The sequence below is a fragment of the Rattus norvegicus genome, chromosome 6 (genome assembly GCF_036323735.1).
Source record: "Rattus norvegicus strain BN/NHsdMcwi chromosome 6, GRCr8, whole genome shotgun sequence".
NCBI lineage: Eukaryota > Metazoa > Chordata > Mammalia > Rodentia > Muridae > Rattus > Rattus norvegicus.
In genome coordinates this window covers 130,129,969-130,148,473 of record NC_086024.1, presented here as the reverse complement: position 1 = coordinate 130,148,473, position 18,505 = coordinate 130,129,969, and the positions used below count along the sequence as shown (strand labels likewise).

Here is an 18,505-nt window from a genome sequence, read left to right as displayed (position 1 = left end):
CCGTGACCCTCTCCATACTCGAAACCCTCCAGAGCCTCCCCTGCCCGTCTCTCTCAGGAGTTCAGACAGAGTGAGCAGGGACTCGTAAGAGGATTCCACCCTGCACCTGGGCCCAGAGAAGCTGCCATTCTGGGGCTCAGAGAGGCCTGGTCCCTTTCCTGAGAAGGCACAGCTTACGAGTAATTGATCAGAAACGGAATTTCAAATCTGCCCATTTCTAACCTTCACCACCCACCTTGAGCTCACAGCTCTCTCTGCCAGAGCCCGACACTAATGAGCCTCCACGGTGAACAAAGTACCAATGACATTACACATGCCTATATTCTTATTATATTATCTGCCTGCTACCACAATTAGCTGTGTGCTTACATTAGGGGCCTGTCTATCTTTCCCCAGGGTTGGGAGCTCTTTAAAGATAGAGAGCCTGGAGTTAGATTTCTCCTTGAATTCTGGTGTGTGTGGTGCACAGCTGCTCCCCTGAAGTAGATGCTAAGAGCTACATCACACTACAATCAAAACACGATGTCCAACTGACAGCCGTGGGCAGAGCGATCCAGCACAGAATGGAGACAGATACCCGCTCTGCCACCCAGCCTCACCCAGGGGTCCAGGAAAAGAAGGGTATTTTTGGAAAACCTGAGAACATTGCAGAGTAAAAAGCAAACAGACTCTTTTCAAGGCTGTTGCCATAGTAACTCCACACACAGCAGAAAAAGGGGGGGGGAAAAAAACCCCTGCTCTCTCCACAGAGCCATCGTCTTTGATTACTGATAGTGAAAGGAACACTAGCCCTGGGGACAGACATGTTGGATGTGGCCGGCCACCACCTGGGATCCATCCTCTGTGGTGTAGCCCATGGCCACAGTAAGAACTCAGGGTGCCATGGAGGAGCCCGGGCTGCCGTTTGTCTTAGAAGATACCGGTTGAAAACATCAAGGAAAAAGGGCGCCATCTGGCTGGGATGACCCCATCTCCTGGCCACACCTGGCCTCCCGTGAGTGGCTACAGTTGGTTCTTCTGAAGGTCAGCGAGTTTCTGGACAATCTCTCAAAGCAAATGTAAGGCACTGAGGGCTTTAAGGCTTTCTCTTGGGGTCGGGGGCAGCTAGCACAGGCTGCTGCGAACCGAACCTACTCTACCTCAGAGACTCGAGAGCTCTGGACCGCCTCAGTAGCACTGTGGAACCAAGTGTGTATCCCTTTCCCTGAACAGAACAGGGTCTCAGGGCCACGAGGCGAAGGGTGGGAAATCTGACCAACTTGTTCATTCACTCATAAATGAAACAGACACTTTGTTGAGCATCTATTATATGCCAAGAACAGGTCAAAGGCCAGATGTATGAAGAGAGAAACACAGTCCTTTGTCTTGAAGGGGGACAGGAGGAGGATGTAGGAGGGGAAGACATGAAACAGAGACAGCCTACACCAGAGGTACATCCCGGAGTGTGTGGTGGTGGTAGGACGGGATAATGGTGTCAAGTTTGCCTCACGGTTATAATTCTTTGGGATTTTTATTCTTCCTTTGCCTGGGAAAGTTCTCTTTAGCTTGAACTACCAACACACTTCAGACTCTACACTGTGGAGTCTGATGAGTCAAAGGAAACCATCTCCGAAATTCCGGTCTCCTCCATGCAGCACTGTGGCTCCTGGGTGATCCCTGTCACAAGAACACCTGGCTGAGCAGGAGACACACTAAGGCAGCTGTGCTGGCTGATCCCTGACCCCGCTCACTTGTGGTTATTTTTGTGTGTCCAACTGGGTCAGAAGCCAGAGAGTCACCCGTGTCTGGCGGCATTCGGGAAGCGCCATCTGAGCCCTGGCTGAGCACAGGGAGCAAGTCGTGATGTCGTGAAAATGAGGGTGTGTGGGTGTGCGTAGGGGTCAAATCCCTGTTGGCCAGTGGTTGTTCCACACAAGGCCACCAACCTGTCCCCCAGCAGAGAGCACTTCGTAAGAAATAACTTTCTAAGCCCATGCTGTCTGCTGCAGGGGAAGTCTAGGCAGTGAGATTGACTGGGGATGAACACGCAGACAGGAACAAGGGAGTGGGGGACTTTGTCCCACAGTGGCAAACTGATGTTACATTAGGATTTCTGTTTGCCACAGTCAGAGAGATGGGTTGACCCCCATCTTGCCCAGCTCCCAGATGTCTGGTGAAATAGTTTGTCTCTCTTGGGCGAGGGGTCCTGCTTTTGTACCCTGAGAGCTACTCCGAGGGCAATCTGGATAGGGGAGACGGCTGTTTTTTGACCCTGACTGTTCCGGCATGCCCCGGGCACTCAATGCATCGTGTAGGCAAACGGCAGTCCTGTATCATCCTGTAACACTGAATGTTCTCCATGCTGGAGACAAAATCAGCTTAGAAGCCAAACTGTATTATTTCTGATAGTAGTTAGAACATCAAGGGTTATTGGGGCATGGAGCACCCCAAGAAACGATGGATGGTCTTGGCAGTTCAGGAGTGAAGAGGGCACACTGACCCTCTGGTGAAAAGCCCAGGTCGGACTGCAGCTGCCTGGGCTGAGAGGGCCTGTGTGGCCACTGCCCTGGAATTGTGGGTGTGTGCACAATGGGAGCGGCCTTCAGGGAGCTAGGCTGGTGTACCCGGCTCAGAGGGAGCATCTTCAGCTTCATCTTGGAAACCTGGTGAGGGTGTTTGCGAGAGACAGCAACAACCACACTCGTTAAGCCAATTAAGGGCAAAGGAGTCTTTTCAGTAATGGCCAGACCAAGAGGAGGTTAACATCTCTCAAACTTTGCCTCTTGGTGCTGAAGCTCAGGGGTAAAAGCATTTCTAAAAACAAAAACCCATAAAAACCACAATCACATCAGTGTGTGTGTGTGTGTGTGTGTGTGTGTGTGTGTGTGTGTGTGTGTGTGTGTGTAGGGGAGGGCACATCAGTGTCAGAGGTTACTGGAGTAACCTTGTTACTCCTGGCTTTTTGCAGTTTGGCAGGACTTTCCAGCCACATTTGCAGCTGGTGGACAGATCTAGCGACAAACGAAAGAAATGCACAGGCGAGAAGGTGCAGGTACCAATGTGCTCGCCTCGAAGCCGTGAAAAACCGAGTTCAATTCCAGAAGCCGTGTGTAAAGAGCTGTGTATGGCCACAAGTACCTGTAATCCCAACACAGACAAGGCTGAGGCAGGGAATCTCAGGCCAGCCAGCCTGGCCCACTTAGGAACAGGCTAGTGAGAAATCACTCTCACACACAACCTGCTACGTTCTGTCAAGGTGATAAAATACCTTGGCTGGAAGCAACTTGGAGAGTAAAGAGTTTTATTTGGCTGACAGCTCCCCGTTCCGGTGACTCACTGTGGGAAAGCCAGGGCAGGAACTTAAAGCTTCCTGTTCACACTCGGGAGCAGAGCGAGAACAGAGGCAGGGACTCTTGCCTGCTCCCAGCTAGTGTTCTGTCTTATACTGAACAGGACCCCTTGCCTAGGTAGTGGACCTGCCCACAGTGGGCTGGGTCCTCTTACATCAGTGTGCAAGATAATCCCACACGGACCTACCTATAGGCCAACCTGATCTAGATAATTTCTCTAATGCTCACACAGGCAGGGCAAGCGCTTGAACCATTCCTTGCTCTGCCCGTGTGAGCATTAGGTCCAAATCCCCTCAACCTCATAAATGCCAAGTGGGAATGACAGCACACCTGTAATGCCACCTCAGAAGGCGGAGACAGGGACCCTCGGTTGAAGCTAGCCAGTGAGACTAGCCACGGTGAGCTCTGTCTGGGTTTGACTGAGAGCCCTTCCTCAGTGAATAAGACAGAAGAGCGGTCATGGGTAAGATTGCAGCCATGGGCAGAGTCCTTAAGTTGCTATGCAGACTCCTTGGGCCATTCTGTACCTCCCTAGGGAGCCTGAGTGTGAGCAGGAGGCCCAGCTTCTGGCTCCAGTGGCTAAGAGAGGGCTTTGACTCCAAGCCAGAGGAGTCAAAAGTCCGGCATCTTTCCTCAGCATCTGTGAAGTTACACAGGCGGGGAGAAGTCTCGGGCTCATCTCAGTTCTTGACATATTTGTGCTAAGGTTCAAAAATATCTACTGCGCAAACGCTGCAGGGGAGACCTGCATGAACAGAGGCACACAGGAAGGAACGACAGTGTCGCAGAGCAAGCCAGAGGCTAGGCACGCCGTGAGGCACAACTGCACTCCACGGCCCACATCAATGAGGGTATCAGGGCAAGATCCAAAGAGGTGATGGGTTTTCTGAGAAATGCTCTATGAAAACTGATTTATACAAACACCTGGGGAATCAGCTCAGCGCTGGAACACGGGCCCTGCATGCACGGGGCCCTGGGGTCAATCCCAATGTTAATTCATAAAGCCATAAAAGGAGGTGACACAGAGGGAGTACACAAGGTGACCGCTCAAGCACCACACCTACTGGCATTTGTACAGTCCCGTGTAGCTGGTTATTTCTCATGCAGTGTGTGTGTGTGTGTGTGTGTGTGTGTGTGTGTCAGAGCTGGAGAAGGGAGTCCTGAGCATGATAGGCAAGGCTATGTGCTTTCACACCCCGCCTCTCACTTGCTTGTTCTGTGGTCCAGTCATGTGCTGGTTGATAACGTCCCTTCCGAACAGAGAAACTGAGGAGTGATGGAGGCAGAGGCAGGCCTGGGACTCGAACCTGTTTCTTGTCTCAGACACTCTCCCAGGCGCTGGGAGACAGGCTGTCTAGAGGAGATGATAAGACTTACTGCCTAGTGTGGCAGGCAGCAGGAAAGGGAAGAAGACCGCTGGCTGAAGACAAGACGGTCACAGTGAATCAGCCAAGTTTCCCGACACTTATGGGTGTCATACTGCTATGTTTAGGCTACAGAATCCCGAGGCTTCTGGTAACTGACCACAGATCTCCCCCTGCACGGTGAGGCCAAGTGCACCGGGGCTTGGAGCGACTCAGTGGCTTCCTGTCAGTACAGTAGAAGGAAGAGCAAGGCTGCCTGCCTCCAGCTGAAGTCACAGCTTTGAGAGGTAGTGGCATCCCCCACCCCTGTAACTCGATCTGCAGACACAGTGGCTACATGCCCTTGATGATATAAAACCTGACTGTGCGTGGGAGATTTGGCCAGCACTCTCTGATGATGAAATGGCTTGCTGGAATTCACACCCAGGTTTCTACCTCTGTGTTCATGGTGCCTCCACCCAGGCCTGGTGTTTGCTCATTGACCTGAGGGTCTCATAGAAGGAGGCCTTTGGTCTGCAGGGGTGTGGCTCGGGTTGCCTGGCACGCTTCCTCTGTGTCTTATCAGAAACCCTATTTCTTTACACTTCCTTGTTATGGCTGTTGGGGACCAGTGGTGTGAGCTGTGTATCCTGGCTCCCACAGCTGTGCTCCCTAACACTGGGTGGCAAGTGGCCTGGGAGAAGGGAGTCAGCGACATTCTGCCTATGGCTGTTAGGGCTTGTCTGGGATTGGGGTGTCCTAGGGCTCTGAGGGGAGAGGACATGGAGGGCTGCAGGGGGAAGAGGAGCCTGCATCATGCTGTGCAGACAGCCCTGAGGCATCAGCTTCCTGGGACCAGTGATGTGCCTATGTCCTGCTCCCCCTCCTGCTTTCCTGATGTCTTTCTACATGTTGCCGGGCTACAGAGCTGACTGGATAGCATTCATCCATGGCCACATCACACGGAGGGTAACCAAGCCTCAGGGAGTGAAACCACCAGAGGGTGTCCTTTAGAGCTTTTGTCCAAATGCCTAGAAGAGTTTGGAGCCCGTACTGGACAAATGCCAGACGTTTGCAGAATTAATGAGGTAGGTGGACATGTCTTTCCCTCTCTCTGGTGAGGAGCGAGCACACACGGGAGCTCACTCAGGGGCATGGAACTCTGGGGCAGCAGAGCTGTCTTCCCAGAGGCTCCCCAAAGCCCCGGTTCTCTTCAGGTGGCAGAGCATCCCCTGTCCCTGGCACCATCCTGGCTTCTGCACTTCAAGTCCCCAGTCCTAAGTGAGCTGTGACAGTTGGTCATGGTGCCCTTGAGTGACCATCCTGAGAGACAAGTATGGAGGTTCCTTCCAAGGAGGGTCAGCTCTTTCTCCGCATACACCCCAGAGCCTGTGGACCCCATGACACCAGGGCAGGTGTCTCCAGCCTTCTGCTTGTTTCCTCCTCAGGACACTAAGAAGCACCCACAGCGCACACCACTGACATGTAAGAGGTTGTATGTGACAAAACGCCAAGTGGAAAGCCAAATGTGCCAGGACCCGGCACATGGCAGCCATGCTGCAGGGACTGAAGGGCGGGAGGAAGCTGGGGTTTGAGGGACAGTGGGGGACACTTTGTGCCGGCAGGAAGTACTGGCCTTCCAGGCCCACTGGGACTCGGCCTGCTTCCTAGCACTCTGTATTCATTGACCTCTGTGCCTGATCTTATTTCATTCATTAAATATTTATCGGGTCTGGTCCTGGGCTAGGGCACAGCGAGTTCGGTGTGTATGAAATGAAGGTCTTTGCTGTCAGGGAGCGTCAGAGAAAGCTTCGAGACTGAAGGCTGAACAGAGCTGTGTAGGAGAGAGGAAGGCTGTGTGGAAAAACACGGTATCCCTGTTTTCCAGGGCTGTCGCCAGTCCATCTCCCCATCTCCCTACCCCCACCCCCAGCCATGTTCTTTCTGCCCACCTCACAGAGTCTGGGCCTGAAGACGATTGTAACGGAAGTGTATCTGACAATTACATGCAACATGTGTATCTGAGCCTCAGAACTCCTTCCAGCACTCTGCAATCAATCGATTAGCTGAACTGCTGGTCCCTGTCGTTGGCAATAGCTTAGCTCTTTTCCCTGCCTGTTTGGGTGACTTTGGGCATGCTCGCTGGATTGCTCTTTGGGGGGTGCCCTGACCCTGAGCCATCTGTGCTACCTGCCCCTGCTTCTTCCACCCGAGGACCGGGTTCCTGCCTTCCTGACGATGCTCTTCATGTCTCTTGTGCTCCAAGATGGGGGAAAGCAACAGAAAAGGGGATAAGGCCTAACTAGGATGCTGCTCCAGTCTGGGCAACCCTTTCCCGACTGCCCGTCTGCATGGCTCAGGGCTCACCAGGCTGCAGGGCCAGATGAACTCCACAGGAGGGAGAAGGAAGGGCAGGACGTCAGAGAAGGAGGCAGCAGTGGCTAACACTGTGGCTGTAGCAGGGCAAACAGTAGGGAGTGGGGGACGGTAGAGCCCATTAGTCACCCCTCAGGCCTCCCTTGGCACAGAAGCCGGGTCTTAATGCATTTCTAATGGGCTTCCGGAGCTCCGTGTTGAGGCTACAGATGGGGGCTCCTCGCGAGACCTGCAGGGGCTGGCTGAGTGGGAGGCGGCCATGCTGAGCCAGGCTCAGTTTGCAGCATCTACTTCCTTCCCTTGGCTTCTTCTTTCCACGGGGCTTCCCACGATCCTGATGTCGGGACAGAAGCCTAAAGAAACTCAGGTTTAGCCAGATTGGGTGGTGGTTACTTATAATCTCAGCATTTGGAAGGTGGAGGCAGGAGGATTTCAAGTTCTAGGACAGCCTGGCCCCCGTAAAACTGAAAACACCCCTCCAAAACCAGCTCCAGCCCCAGCCCTGTCACTGAGATGTACCCCTGATGGCTTCCTGGTATAGCTTCTTCTGGAATGTCCACATGTGCGCGTGCACGACATGCGTATGCGTACACGCGCGCGCGCGCATGCGCGTGCACACACACGCGCACACACACACGCACACACACACACACATGAAGCATACGCGCGCACACACACAGAAGAATCCATGTGGCCAAGGTAGGCAGTGTGCACGTGACTTTACTTCTCCAACTCGGGCGTCAGACCCTTGCGTGCAATATAAGGATCTGCGTTTTCGAGCTGTATGGCCTACAGAAAGAGAAGCTCGTGTCCAGGGTTCTTGGGTGGACCCAGTGCCTATTTCTTTACCACAATGGGAGAAAAGAGGTTTGGAAATACAGATGCTGAAAAACACAGGGTTAAGAAATTCTGCTTCCAGCCCAGATGGAGTCACTGGAACCAAATTCACTTACTCAACCGGAAAAAGCAAGGTCAGTATTATAAAAACAGTTTTCAGGACGTGGCTGTCAAGCGAGTATGCTTTGAGTATTGAGAGATGGCGGATGGGGAGCCCTAGAGGCTTGAAGAAGGTGTTCATGGTCCCCACAGGCTATGGCTGGGAAGTCAGTCATATGTGTGCACACATTGCTGAGACAGAGGCAACCAAAGAGAGCAGCGAACCACCACTCCCGCTTCCTCCCCTCAGCCACATGGTGGGCCTCATAACTCACAGGGCAGCAGGGAGAATGGGCTGCCCTCGCTAGCTACAGCAGTTACCACCAGACTAAATATGGCACCAACAATGCCTAGGAAACCTTAAAACAATCCCTGGAGAATCCAAGCTGTTCCCAAATGAGTGGTCTTTATCCAGAATAAAGATAAAGGATATTTAAAGGATACAGTAATTCTTTCCGTGTGACCGAGGTGAAATTTACAATGCTTAGCCAGATGTGGTAGTGCACACCTTTAATCTCAGCACTAGAGGAGGCAAAGGCAGAGTTCAAGGCCAGCCTTGTCTATTGAGGGAGTTCCAGGACATCTAGGATCTCTCTCTCTCTCTCTCCCTCTCTCCTTTCCTCCACACCCCCCCCCTCTCTCTCTCTCTCACACACACACACACACACATACACACACACAGTCTTAAAAAGAGAGAAGAGAGAGGGGGAGGAGGAGGAGGAAGAGGAGGAAGAAGAGGAGGAAGAGGAGAAGGAAGAGGAAAAGGAAGAGGAGGAAGAAGAGGAGAGGGAGAAGGAGAAGGAGGAGAAAAAAATATACAGTGCTTGGTGTCTGACCAAAAATGACTAGACAGACAAAGAGATGCACCCCAAACTAGAAAGTGAGGGAGTCAGTCACTCAAACACAACTCAGCCTAACAAAACCCAAGAATTAGTGTGAGAGGACATTTAAAACAGGCTTTTATATTGTGTCTCACCTGTTTTAAGAGGCTCAGATAAGCACCGAATGTGTTAAGAAAATGCAAGATAATTTTTAAAGGATGTAAATTACGTGTCTAGAGACAATACCCACAGTCTCTGAGATAGCAATACTCTGGATGGGCTTGGATTAGTTTAATGATGGCTGAATAAAATGGTAGTGGTCCTGAAGAGACGTCAATAACAGCTCCTCGGATGAAACGTGAGAGAAAGAAAAGCACTGGTGGACTGTGGGAAAATCTGAGGCAGCCTAAGAGAGGAATGAAGAGTTTCTAAAGCACAAAGGCCAGAGGAGGGAGCAGAAAATGCACAAAGAACTGATGTCAGAAAAGTCTCCAAATGTGATGAGGCTATAGCCCACGCACACATTTTTAGATTTACTTTATTTTTGATGATGTGTAATTTATGTGGGGCTGGACCCACAGAGGCCAGTAGACAGCATCTGACCTGAGTTAGTAGTGGCCAGATGAGTGTGTTAGGAACCAACTAGGATCCTTTGAGGAGCAACACACACTCTTAACTGTGGAGTCACCTCTCCAGCTCCCCCCACACACATTTCGGAATCCCAAGTGCCAGAAACATGAGGAGAACTGCATAGAGGCACATCCTCCCCACATTGCTCAAACCCAGAGAAAAGGATAAAAATCTTAAAAGCAGCCAGAGGGGGAAAGACACACTATACTTAGAGGAACAGAGCATAGATATCAGAAGATTTTCTCTGGAAACAACACAAGCTAGAAGGTGAAGCCATATTTTTAACTAAACCACCAACTTAGAATGCCCAGACATACAAAAGCTGGAAGAATTCATCCAGCAACTGAATAGCACTAGAGATGCCAAAGCCCCTCCAGGCAGAAAGAAAATAATGTCTCAAAGAAATGAGGCTCTACACAAAAGAAAGAAAAGACGTCAGGAGAAATTACCATATGGAAAAAATATGTAAGGTTTGCCCTTATTATTTAAACAAATTGAAGAAAACTGACTTTTAAAAAAGATAGTAAGTGTTGGTCTATAATATTTATTATATAATAATTATAGTATTGATGTAATATATTATAGTTTACATGTTACATAAAAGTAGCCACCATAGTGCAGAAACTGGAAGAGTAGAAACAGGAGCATGCTACTGTAGCATTTATTACACAGACAAATAGGCTGTGAGCTAAAAAATCTTTAATGAATCTCCTATGTAACCATTAAAATATAAAAACCAAAGATTTATGTCTAAGGAAATTACATAGGAAAATAAGAATTTCTCATCTTAAAAGAAGGCAGAAAGAGGGAACAGAGAACAGTTGGAAAAAAAATAGGAAACAGTGTAATAGATAGTACACTTAAGCTTCACCATATCAACAAATACATTAAGTGTAAATGGTTTAAATACTTCAATTAAAGGGCATTGAACTTAGCCCCTGCCAACCTAGAAACATTTGCTTATAGCAGCTTCATTTATCAACAATATAATCTCCTGTCAACCAAGATAGATAAAGAAATGGTTCATCCAAGAAGAATGCTAGTTGATGCTAAAAAAGAGTGAGCTACCAAGCCATGCAAAGACAGGGCAGATCTGGGGTGGTGACACACTAGACTTAAGCAAAGTATGGAGACAGCAAACAGATGACTGGGAGCTGAGAGTGGGAGAGAAGAGAGAACACTGAGGATATTTTAGGGCAGTGGAAATAGTCTGCATGATGCCATATCATGAAGGATGCACATCATCACATATGTGTTCAAACACGCGTAATGTCCAACACGAAGAGTATTGTGAACTATATGCTTTGGCTAAAGTTGACATGTCAACACAAATTCTCCAGTGTCCCTTGGCCCCTGTAGTGACGGATGCAGATGATGGGAGAGGCTCTGCATGCCAGACTGAGGGCTTATGGGAAATCATTACATTCCCCTCTTGACTTTTCTGTGAACCTTTAACTTCTCAGAACCAACTACCAACCACCAATCAGGATCATCACCTACAACCAACCACCAACCACGACCGCCATTGACAATGACCAAGACAACCACCACCACCACCAACAAAACTAAAAAAAAAAAAAGGGTAACAAGTACAGATACCCACACTTGCATCCTAGCTGTACAACCATGGGCAGGTGGCCTCTGTTTCCTGATTTGTACAATGAGTCTCCAGAGAACCCATCTCTTGTAAAGATCTGGTGAGAGTCCCTGTATGGTTGGGTACCATGCCTTGCACTATGTACATAGGAGATAAATAGTGGCCGTGAAGGGAAGGGACAGGACATCTCAGGGAGACAGAATGGGCAGAGAAGGCCCAAGTATTAGTCTCTGACTCTCAGGGCAGAAGAAGCTAGGGTTTGGCTCAATAGCAAGAAAGAGAACACAGGAATTGATGCATAAGCAGTATTTGCTTGGAGATGCACGGCCCCATACCCGCCCACGAAGTCCTAGGTTTTAAAATATTCCCTAGAAATTTGACCCAGAAAAGTGTCTGTGATGTAGATGTCTTTGTTAACTGTTCATTATGCTCCTCAAGAAATGTCGCACAGCTACCTCTGAGACAAGCCTGATGAGAACACTCCATGCTTACTAAGTCTTTTCAGTGAGAATTTGAAGGAGACAAGCCCTCTGGTTAGGCGTGTCCTTCTTGAATCTTGTCCTATAAAACTGTGAGCAGTTTAGATGTCTCCTTTAGGTCTCTTAGCAACCTCAAGAATCAACAGGAACCAGGCATCCCATGACGAGGCTGGTCAGGTTGCTACAGATTCCTAATTCATCGTTAGCGTTCAAAAATCCAATCTGGAGGTTGGAGAGTTGGCTCAGTAGGTCAGGTGCTTGCACAGCAAACTCAAGAACTGAGTTGGAGACCCAGAACCCACATAAAGAGCCAGGCACAGTGACACCTGCTAGCAATCCCAGTGCTGGGGAGGCAGAGACAGAAGGATCCCCAGGATCAGTAGCCACACAGACCTCCTAGTGAACTGCTGAGCTGCAGGGTCAGTGAAAGGCTTTATACTAAGAGCTAAGGAAGAAATCAGTGGGGGAAAACACCCGCTAATGACCTCGGCCCCCCCATGCTTATAGTCTACACGTGCGAACACATGCAAACACACATACACACGCACACACACATGCACACATCCACACGTGAGTGCACACATGCACAAACATACACATAACATACATGCACAAACACACATACAAACATACACATGTACACATACATGCACACATACACACATGTACACATACACACACATACATACACACATGTACACATACATGCACACATACACACATGTACACATACATACACACATGTACACATACATGCACACACAAACACACACACACATACATGCACACAGACACAGCACATGAACATCACCATTTCTACTTCCTCTAAAACACAGAAGAACCACTGCCCCAGCCCGTGTATGTGCCTGGCACAAATGAGACCTGTAGCATGGGACCTCCAGATCAGGCCCCTACTCTTCAGGGCGCCCCTCACTACCCTGCTCCTCTCCATGAAGCCACCCAGCTGGCCGCAGGCTCCCTGGCTCTGTCCTCTAATGCTTCATCACCTGCCCCTCTGCTCCAGCCCAACAAATGGCTTGCAGTGATCCCTGCTGGTAAGGACACACTGTGTCAAGGCGGTGCTGACCAGCGCATGCTGGTTCCTCTGTCCACCTCCCTTCTCCTGTGTGCACGACCATTATATAACCTTCAAGCTAAGCTCTATCAAAGGTGGCCCTGGTGGGCTCCAGAGTCCTAGGCCACGCTGCGTCTTGTCTCACAATCCACTGTGGGCTTGACACGCAGTGAATCCCCACCCGATGAACAAGATGAGCAGCATCGCATTCCCATTTCAAAGGTGAAGAACTTGAGACTTGGAGGAGCATGTGCTCGCTCAGTCTCTAGGGTGGGCGGGGAGGTCTTCAGATGCTATTATCAGCTGAACTCTGTCCCCTTCAAGAAAGGCACTAAAGTCCCAACCCAGAACCTTTATTTATAGACAGATTCTCTGCATGTGTGCACACAGGGTCACCCTATCTAAGGTTCTAAGGTGACCCTCATCTCACTGGGGACCATGGGAATGGGGCATGGACAGAGAAGATGCCATGTAACCATAGAAGCAGAGGTGAGAGTGACATCTGTAAAGGACAAGGGACACCAGCGGTGGCAAGGGACACCTTGATGCCCAATTGAAGGTGAGCAGACCTCTTTCCAGGCCTTCAGTGCCCAGGACAGTGGACGCCCGTGTGTGGACTTCTGGCCTCAGAGCTGATGGAGAAGAAATTCTAGTGGTGTAGCTGGCTTTTCTGTTCATTTTTACCTTTAAGAACTGGCTTAAACATGGGCAGAAACACAATGTTTTGTGTATCTGAGAAAATGGGGGATTGATTTTCTGAGGCTAATTCTAGAAGGGTTCATTGCACCCCCACTTCTTGGTCTGCTCTGAAGGAGAGGAGGGATGAGTATGAGATAGCCTTGGATCAGCAGAGGGGGCCCCACTCTCTTGCTTGTAGAGAAGGTGGCTGTGCTTCTAGGCTCCCCTGTTTCCTCACAGTCTGAACCATGGGAGGAACAGTCCCCTGCTGGACTGCAGGTGACAGGTACAATCTACAGGAGGGAGATGCTCATGTTTGGAGCCTCACGTTTTTGCTTTAAATATTTTAAGCTGTGACATCACTGTTGCATTTGGGACTTTCTGGGGACACTTGTCTTTTTATGACCCAAGACTGGCCAGAGAGCCAGGGACATGCTTCAACCAAGGGCAGGGAGGGGACCCTGCTGGCTGAGTGTCTCTCTAGGGCTCTGTCACTGGAAGTACTGTTCTTATGTGGATTCCTGGGTGGGACCGGGGGTAAGGGCTGGGGGACTTCTAACAGCCACAGGGGAGTCTAAAGCCAGGAACATTGATTACTACTGGACAGACACCAGTCGCTTTAGGCACAGTCCAAGAAAGAAGCATGACCGAGATCTCACACATGCTTGATCCAAAGGGCACAGGAAAGTGCAGTTCCTCTCACAAATCCTAAGGGAATGAGTGTGGGGTCCCAGTAATATCCCATTTCCTGCATGGGAACCTCAATGGCTCTCCTCAGAGTAGATGCTCACTGGTCGCAGGTGACTTCTCAGGACCCAGTCTCAGACATTCCCAAGTGTGACCAATACAACGAACTCAGAGTCTAGAAGTCACTAGTGAGCAGCCCAGGTTTGAAGGAGTGTTAAAGCAGATCTCAGCTCCTGAGGGAGAAAATGGGTGTCAGCCATCTTTGAGTGCAAGAATCTGGGCTCTATCCTGGACATCCTCTCTCTCCCCAGCACTGGAGTCTTGGTGACCCTGCCCATCTCGTCACCTCTGGCTGCAGGAAAATGGATGCCCTCCACGTCTACAATCTCCAAAACTGCAGGATCCAGGGACTTCAGGGAACTGTACTGGCAAAGGTGACCAAGTGCCTAGAGCTGTGCAGGGCCCGCCTTAAACCTTTGAGGCCTAGCCTCTCCCAGAGCCTCTCTCAGCCTCCTCCAGAGCAGGACGGATACACCTCTGTGTCAGGGTAACAATCCATGCCCCGCAGCTGGCGGGGCATCATCTCAACATTTATTTTTGCAGCTCCAAATCCTTCCAAGGGCTTGCAAGCTAAGTTGCAGACAGGAATCTTATTCAGCATTAGCTGTCCTTGAAGGCAGGAAGCCCAGGTCTGGAGTCAGGTGGGTCTGGTTTCATTCCCTACACCCGTGAAGGTACTCCTGGCCCCACCCATTCCTCCAGCTTCCATCCACAGGCAGGCAGGGCGGGAAGGGGGCACACAGAAGGTTTCCCTAGGCACCGCTTTACTGATGCCATTTCTGTGCTGAAGAACTCACAAAGGCTCCCACTACGCTATGATTCTACCCAAGCTTCTCAGATCAGTCAGCACCTTCCGTAACCTGGTCCTGACCACACCCCCACCCATCCCCACACTAGATCCACTGTGTCTCCACTCCTCTAGCTCTCTGAAGGGCTCTGGATTGCCCTGAGCCCTCCCTCCCTCTACCTCCATGCCGCTTTCTTCTCAAGCTTACCGGGGGCCATCTGCCTGTCGTCCTACTATGTCTACCGCCTCCTCAGAGTCCTGCTGATGGCGTTCACACTTGGCGTCTTGCATGGACTTGCTGTCCACATGAGTGTCCTCTCGTGAGCACACATCTCATCTCGCCCACATCCAATCATCTAAGAGAGGCTTTTTGAAGACCTACTATGTGCTGCTCAGTGCTGAGCCCAATAGTTGGTCTGTTTTTCTCTTGCTGAGTCCTGATCTAAGCAATGCCTTATAACTACCCTGAAAGAGGACCTAGGTCCCATCCAACTCTGTCCCTCAGCGCTCCTGCCCCTGTGCTTGGCAGGGTATGTGACACAAGGGGCTAAAGAAGGAAATTGTGTGCCAATATTTCTCTGCAGGAGCTCACTGCCAGACAAGACTGGTAAGAGGAAACAACCCCCCCAACACACACACATACACACACACACACACACACACACACACACACACACACACACACATACACACACACCAGGTGCTCACTCCCACACACTGCTAGGTCCTACAGATTACAAAACATAGCGATTCTCTTCCTATGGGAACAGGGAGACAGGTCTACACCAGGGAGCAATGCTGAGTACAACCAAGCCTGTGTTGTGCAGGAGGCACCATGGCTCCAGCACTTCCAGAAGGAGAGAAGAGATGAGCCATCCTGGAGTTTGTCCCTAGGGTGAAGTCACAAGGGGGAAATGCCCAATCTCTGAAGATCCTAGGGTCTAGGTTCACAGCCGGCTTCCTTCCTCATGAACTGCATGTCCTGGGGGTAAACTACTCCCTCTCCCTGACATCAGGCACCCTGATCAGCACAACTTCAGGCTAATAGAACTTGCAGGAGTTCACACATAGTAGGTCCTCAACCAACCTTAGTGTGCCTTTCACTGGTGTGCCTACTCACATTTTCCTTCTTTTCGGCAAGCATGGTGCTGAGCATGTAATCAATGCCGTGTGACAGCAGGGACAAACTGACCAATTGAAGTGTGAGTTATAAAAACAAAAACAAAACCCCACTGCAGCAGCCACCACCACAAATCCCAGACTCCTCCCGGCTCTGCCCACAGGTGCTGAAAAAGCCCTGTTTATTTGTCAGGTCACCATAGCAACTGTGGATGCTCTAGCTAGCCTCAAGGTTAGTTACTAATGATCAATTTATCCTGTATCCATGGGAACCCCAGCTTCTGTGGGATGCAGAGAGGAAGGCAGCTACAGACATCCTGTGAGCTTTTCTCTTCTCCTCAGTTAGAGCTCAGCTAACCCCACCTCCATCTAGAGTGGTAGTGACTGTTTCCCATATGATGGTGTTTACACACGGTTAGAACATGGTGAACTGGGCCACTGGTAAAGAACAGCGTGTTATTGGGGTGGTTAGAGGTCACAACTTGCTTGCCTAAAGCTGGGTCCTGATTCCCCAGAGGCAACATGGAGACTGACTCCTTTGAGGCTTCCATTTGTGACCATATCTACTCTGGTTTTTGAAGTTACATTTTAAACAGACTTCCACCACATGGGTAAAGTTTGGAAAAAGGAAAGTGTCCCTTCAAACATCACCCCCGAAAACAAGCAGCAGTGTTTGGGGGGCCCTTGGCCAGCACCCAGGAGACAACAAGGTGTCTTCCCTGTCACTCTGCTCCCAACATGACCGCAGAAGATGAAATGTCGTGGTTTGGGACTTGTGTCCAGCCAAATATAGCCCTGTAGCCACACTGTGGTCAACTCTGGGTCTTCCCAGGGACCACACAAAATCCCAGAAAAGGGTGTGTGTGTGTGTGTCTTTGTTTTGGCTCAAGAGTACACCTAAGATCACAACTCCAGGGGATTCTTCTGTAGCGGAGACCAGGCAGCTCGCCAAGAGGTCATTTGTCCACCTGCCACGAGGAACCTGTTTTGTGTGGAGGGGACGGGTGGTGGTTCCCGGCTCAAACCCAATACAAAGCAAGAATGCTTTTAAGCATCCCTCTCTATCACAAAGCCCTGTCACTGCCTTTCTGAGCGATAGGGGCTAAAGTCCCACCCACAGTGGGAAGGAAATGGGGGGTGCCCCGAGGTTACCAACAAGTGATGGAGTACCAGCGCCAAGCAAAACCAGTATGGGCAGAGCAGCTTCCCCTCTGCCAGTCCCAGGGGCTCCAGAGTAAACAGCGGGTGGGGGTTGGGCTGGGAGGGGCGACTCCAGCGGCCCAGGCTCCTCGGAACTGTCTTGCTTAGAAGTGGGGGTGCTCAATGGAGACAGTCCTATCGCATCCTTCGGTGTGCAAGGGGCATGGGCCACTTCACCCAGGACAGCCAAGCTCCCGAAGACGCGAACCAGGTGGGGCTCCCTGGTTCGGGACAAAGGACCTGGACACGGACGCTATTGCTGCACGGGGGAGGACAGCGGGGCTGGGGTCCTGCAAACTTGGGGACCCCAGGGCGCGTGGGGAGGATTCCAGGTTACCTGCGCGGCCATAAAAGACAGATCCATGGTGTCACGGCTGGTGTGGCTGCTGCTGCTGCCTGCGCTCCAGTCCTCGCTGCTGCTGTCGTCGCTGTCGCCGCTGCGGGTCCAGCCTCCCGCACAGTTATCAGGGAGCCGGCGGAACCGCGAGCAGGTGCCCTCGGGCCCCGGCGAGCGTAACCTCAGCAGCCCCGGCGTGGTGGCGCGTCTCTGAAAGCCCTCACAGCCCTGGCTGGCTCCAGGCTCCGGTTCCAGACGCCTCCAAGTGGGCGGGAGACCCCGGGCGCGGCGCCCCTTCACGTGACCATTCCCAGCCACACCCCCGGGGCGGGCCAAGACAGACAGACCCTTAATTTCTAACAGTCCTCTCAGTGCCCTGGCCGAATGGGGAAACTGAGACCTGAGGCGGGCCAGCTAGGTTGGTGAGCCAGCCTCCAACTCAAATCCAGCGAGATGGGTACCCCTTCTCAGCGCACTTGACTCCAGCCCTACTGGGTCCTCCAACAGTGCTTTCGGGGAGTTGGTTGAGTAGACGCACCTGTCTTAGCAGCACTGCTCCTAGACTTCTGAGTGCTTGGCTCTTGAACTAGGCAGAACAAAGCAGAAAGTCTAGCATTTTTGTATTGTGTGGTTTGGGTGAATTAGTGCTTGTTTGAACCCGGGTATCCTTGTTGATAGAATGAGAGTAACAGAACCTAGGAATTAAGTAAGATGCGGCACGTGTCACAGGGTGATGTGTAGCGTGACCAGTGTCCCTTATTGGTGACCATGGAGTGAATGGCATATGCAACCTGTAGATGTGCCTGTGGTTCTGTTACCACAAAGTAGCCCAAGCCACGGTCATCGCTGCAATGAAGGGCCACAGAGGGGCCTGCTGTTCACGGTGTGTGTGTGTGTGTGTGTGTGTGTGTGTGTGTGTGCGCGCGCGCGCGCTCGCGCGTGTGTGTCTATGGCTATGTGTGTCCGTGAGTGCGTGCATGTGTGTGTGTGTGCGTGTCCGTGCGTGCGTGTGTGTGCGTGTGTGTGTGTGTGTCCCCATCCTGTCATTCTC

At 51.0% G+C, this 18,505-nt stretch overlaps 1 protein-coding gene and 1 long non-coding RNA gene across 3 annotated transcripts in view; one reads left to right on the top strand and one right to left on the bottom strand.

Moving 5' to 3' along the window:
* The window catches only part of C6h14orf132 (similar to human chromosome 14 open reading frame 132), a 32,978-nt gene extending 14,680 nt beyond the window's left edge, over window positions 1-18,298 (bottom strand). The window contains exons 1-2 of the mRNA XM_039113035.2: window positions 18,273-18,298; window positions 17,455-17,854 (exon numbers count right to left, since the gene is read on the bottom strand). Coding sequence (XP_038968963.1) covers window positions 17,455-17,854; window positions 18,273-18,298 — 426 coding nt within the window. The remainder of the gene's footprint in view (window positions 1-17,454; window positions 17,855-18,272) is intronic.
* On the top strand, window positions 4,842-6,264 carry LOC102550757 (uncharacterized). 2 transcript variants are annotated; one of them, XR_355093.5, is made up of 3 exons: window positions 4,842-4,980; window positions 5,599-5,760; window positions 5,890-6,264. It is a non-coding gene; the product is annotated as an uncharacterized LOC102550757 (long non-coding RNA). The 2 variants fall into 2 exon arrangements; XR_010052830.1 differs by lacking the exon at window positions 4,842-4,980 and having other exon boundaries at window positions 5,482-5,760; window positions 5,890-6,006; window positions 6,121-6,264.
* Window positions 18,299-18,505: the final 207 nt, after the last annotated feature.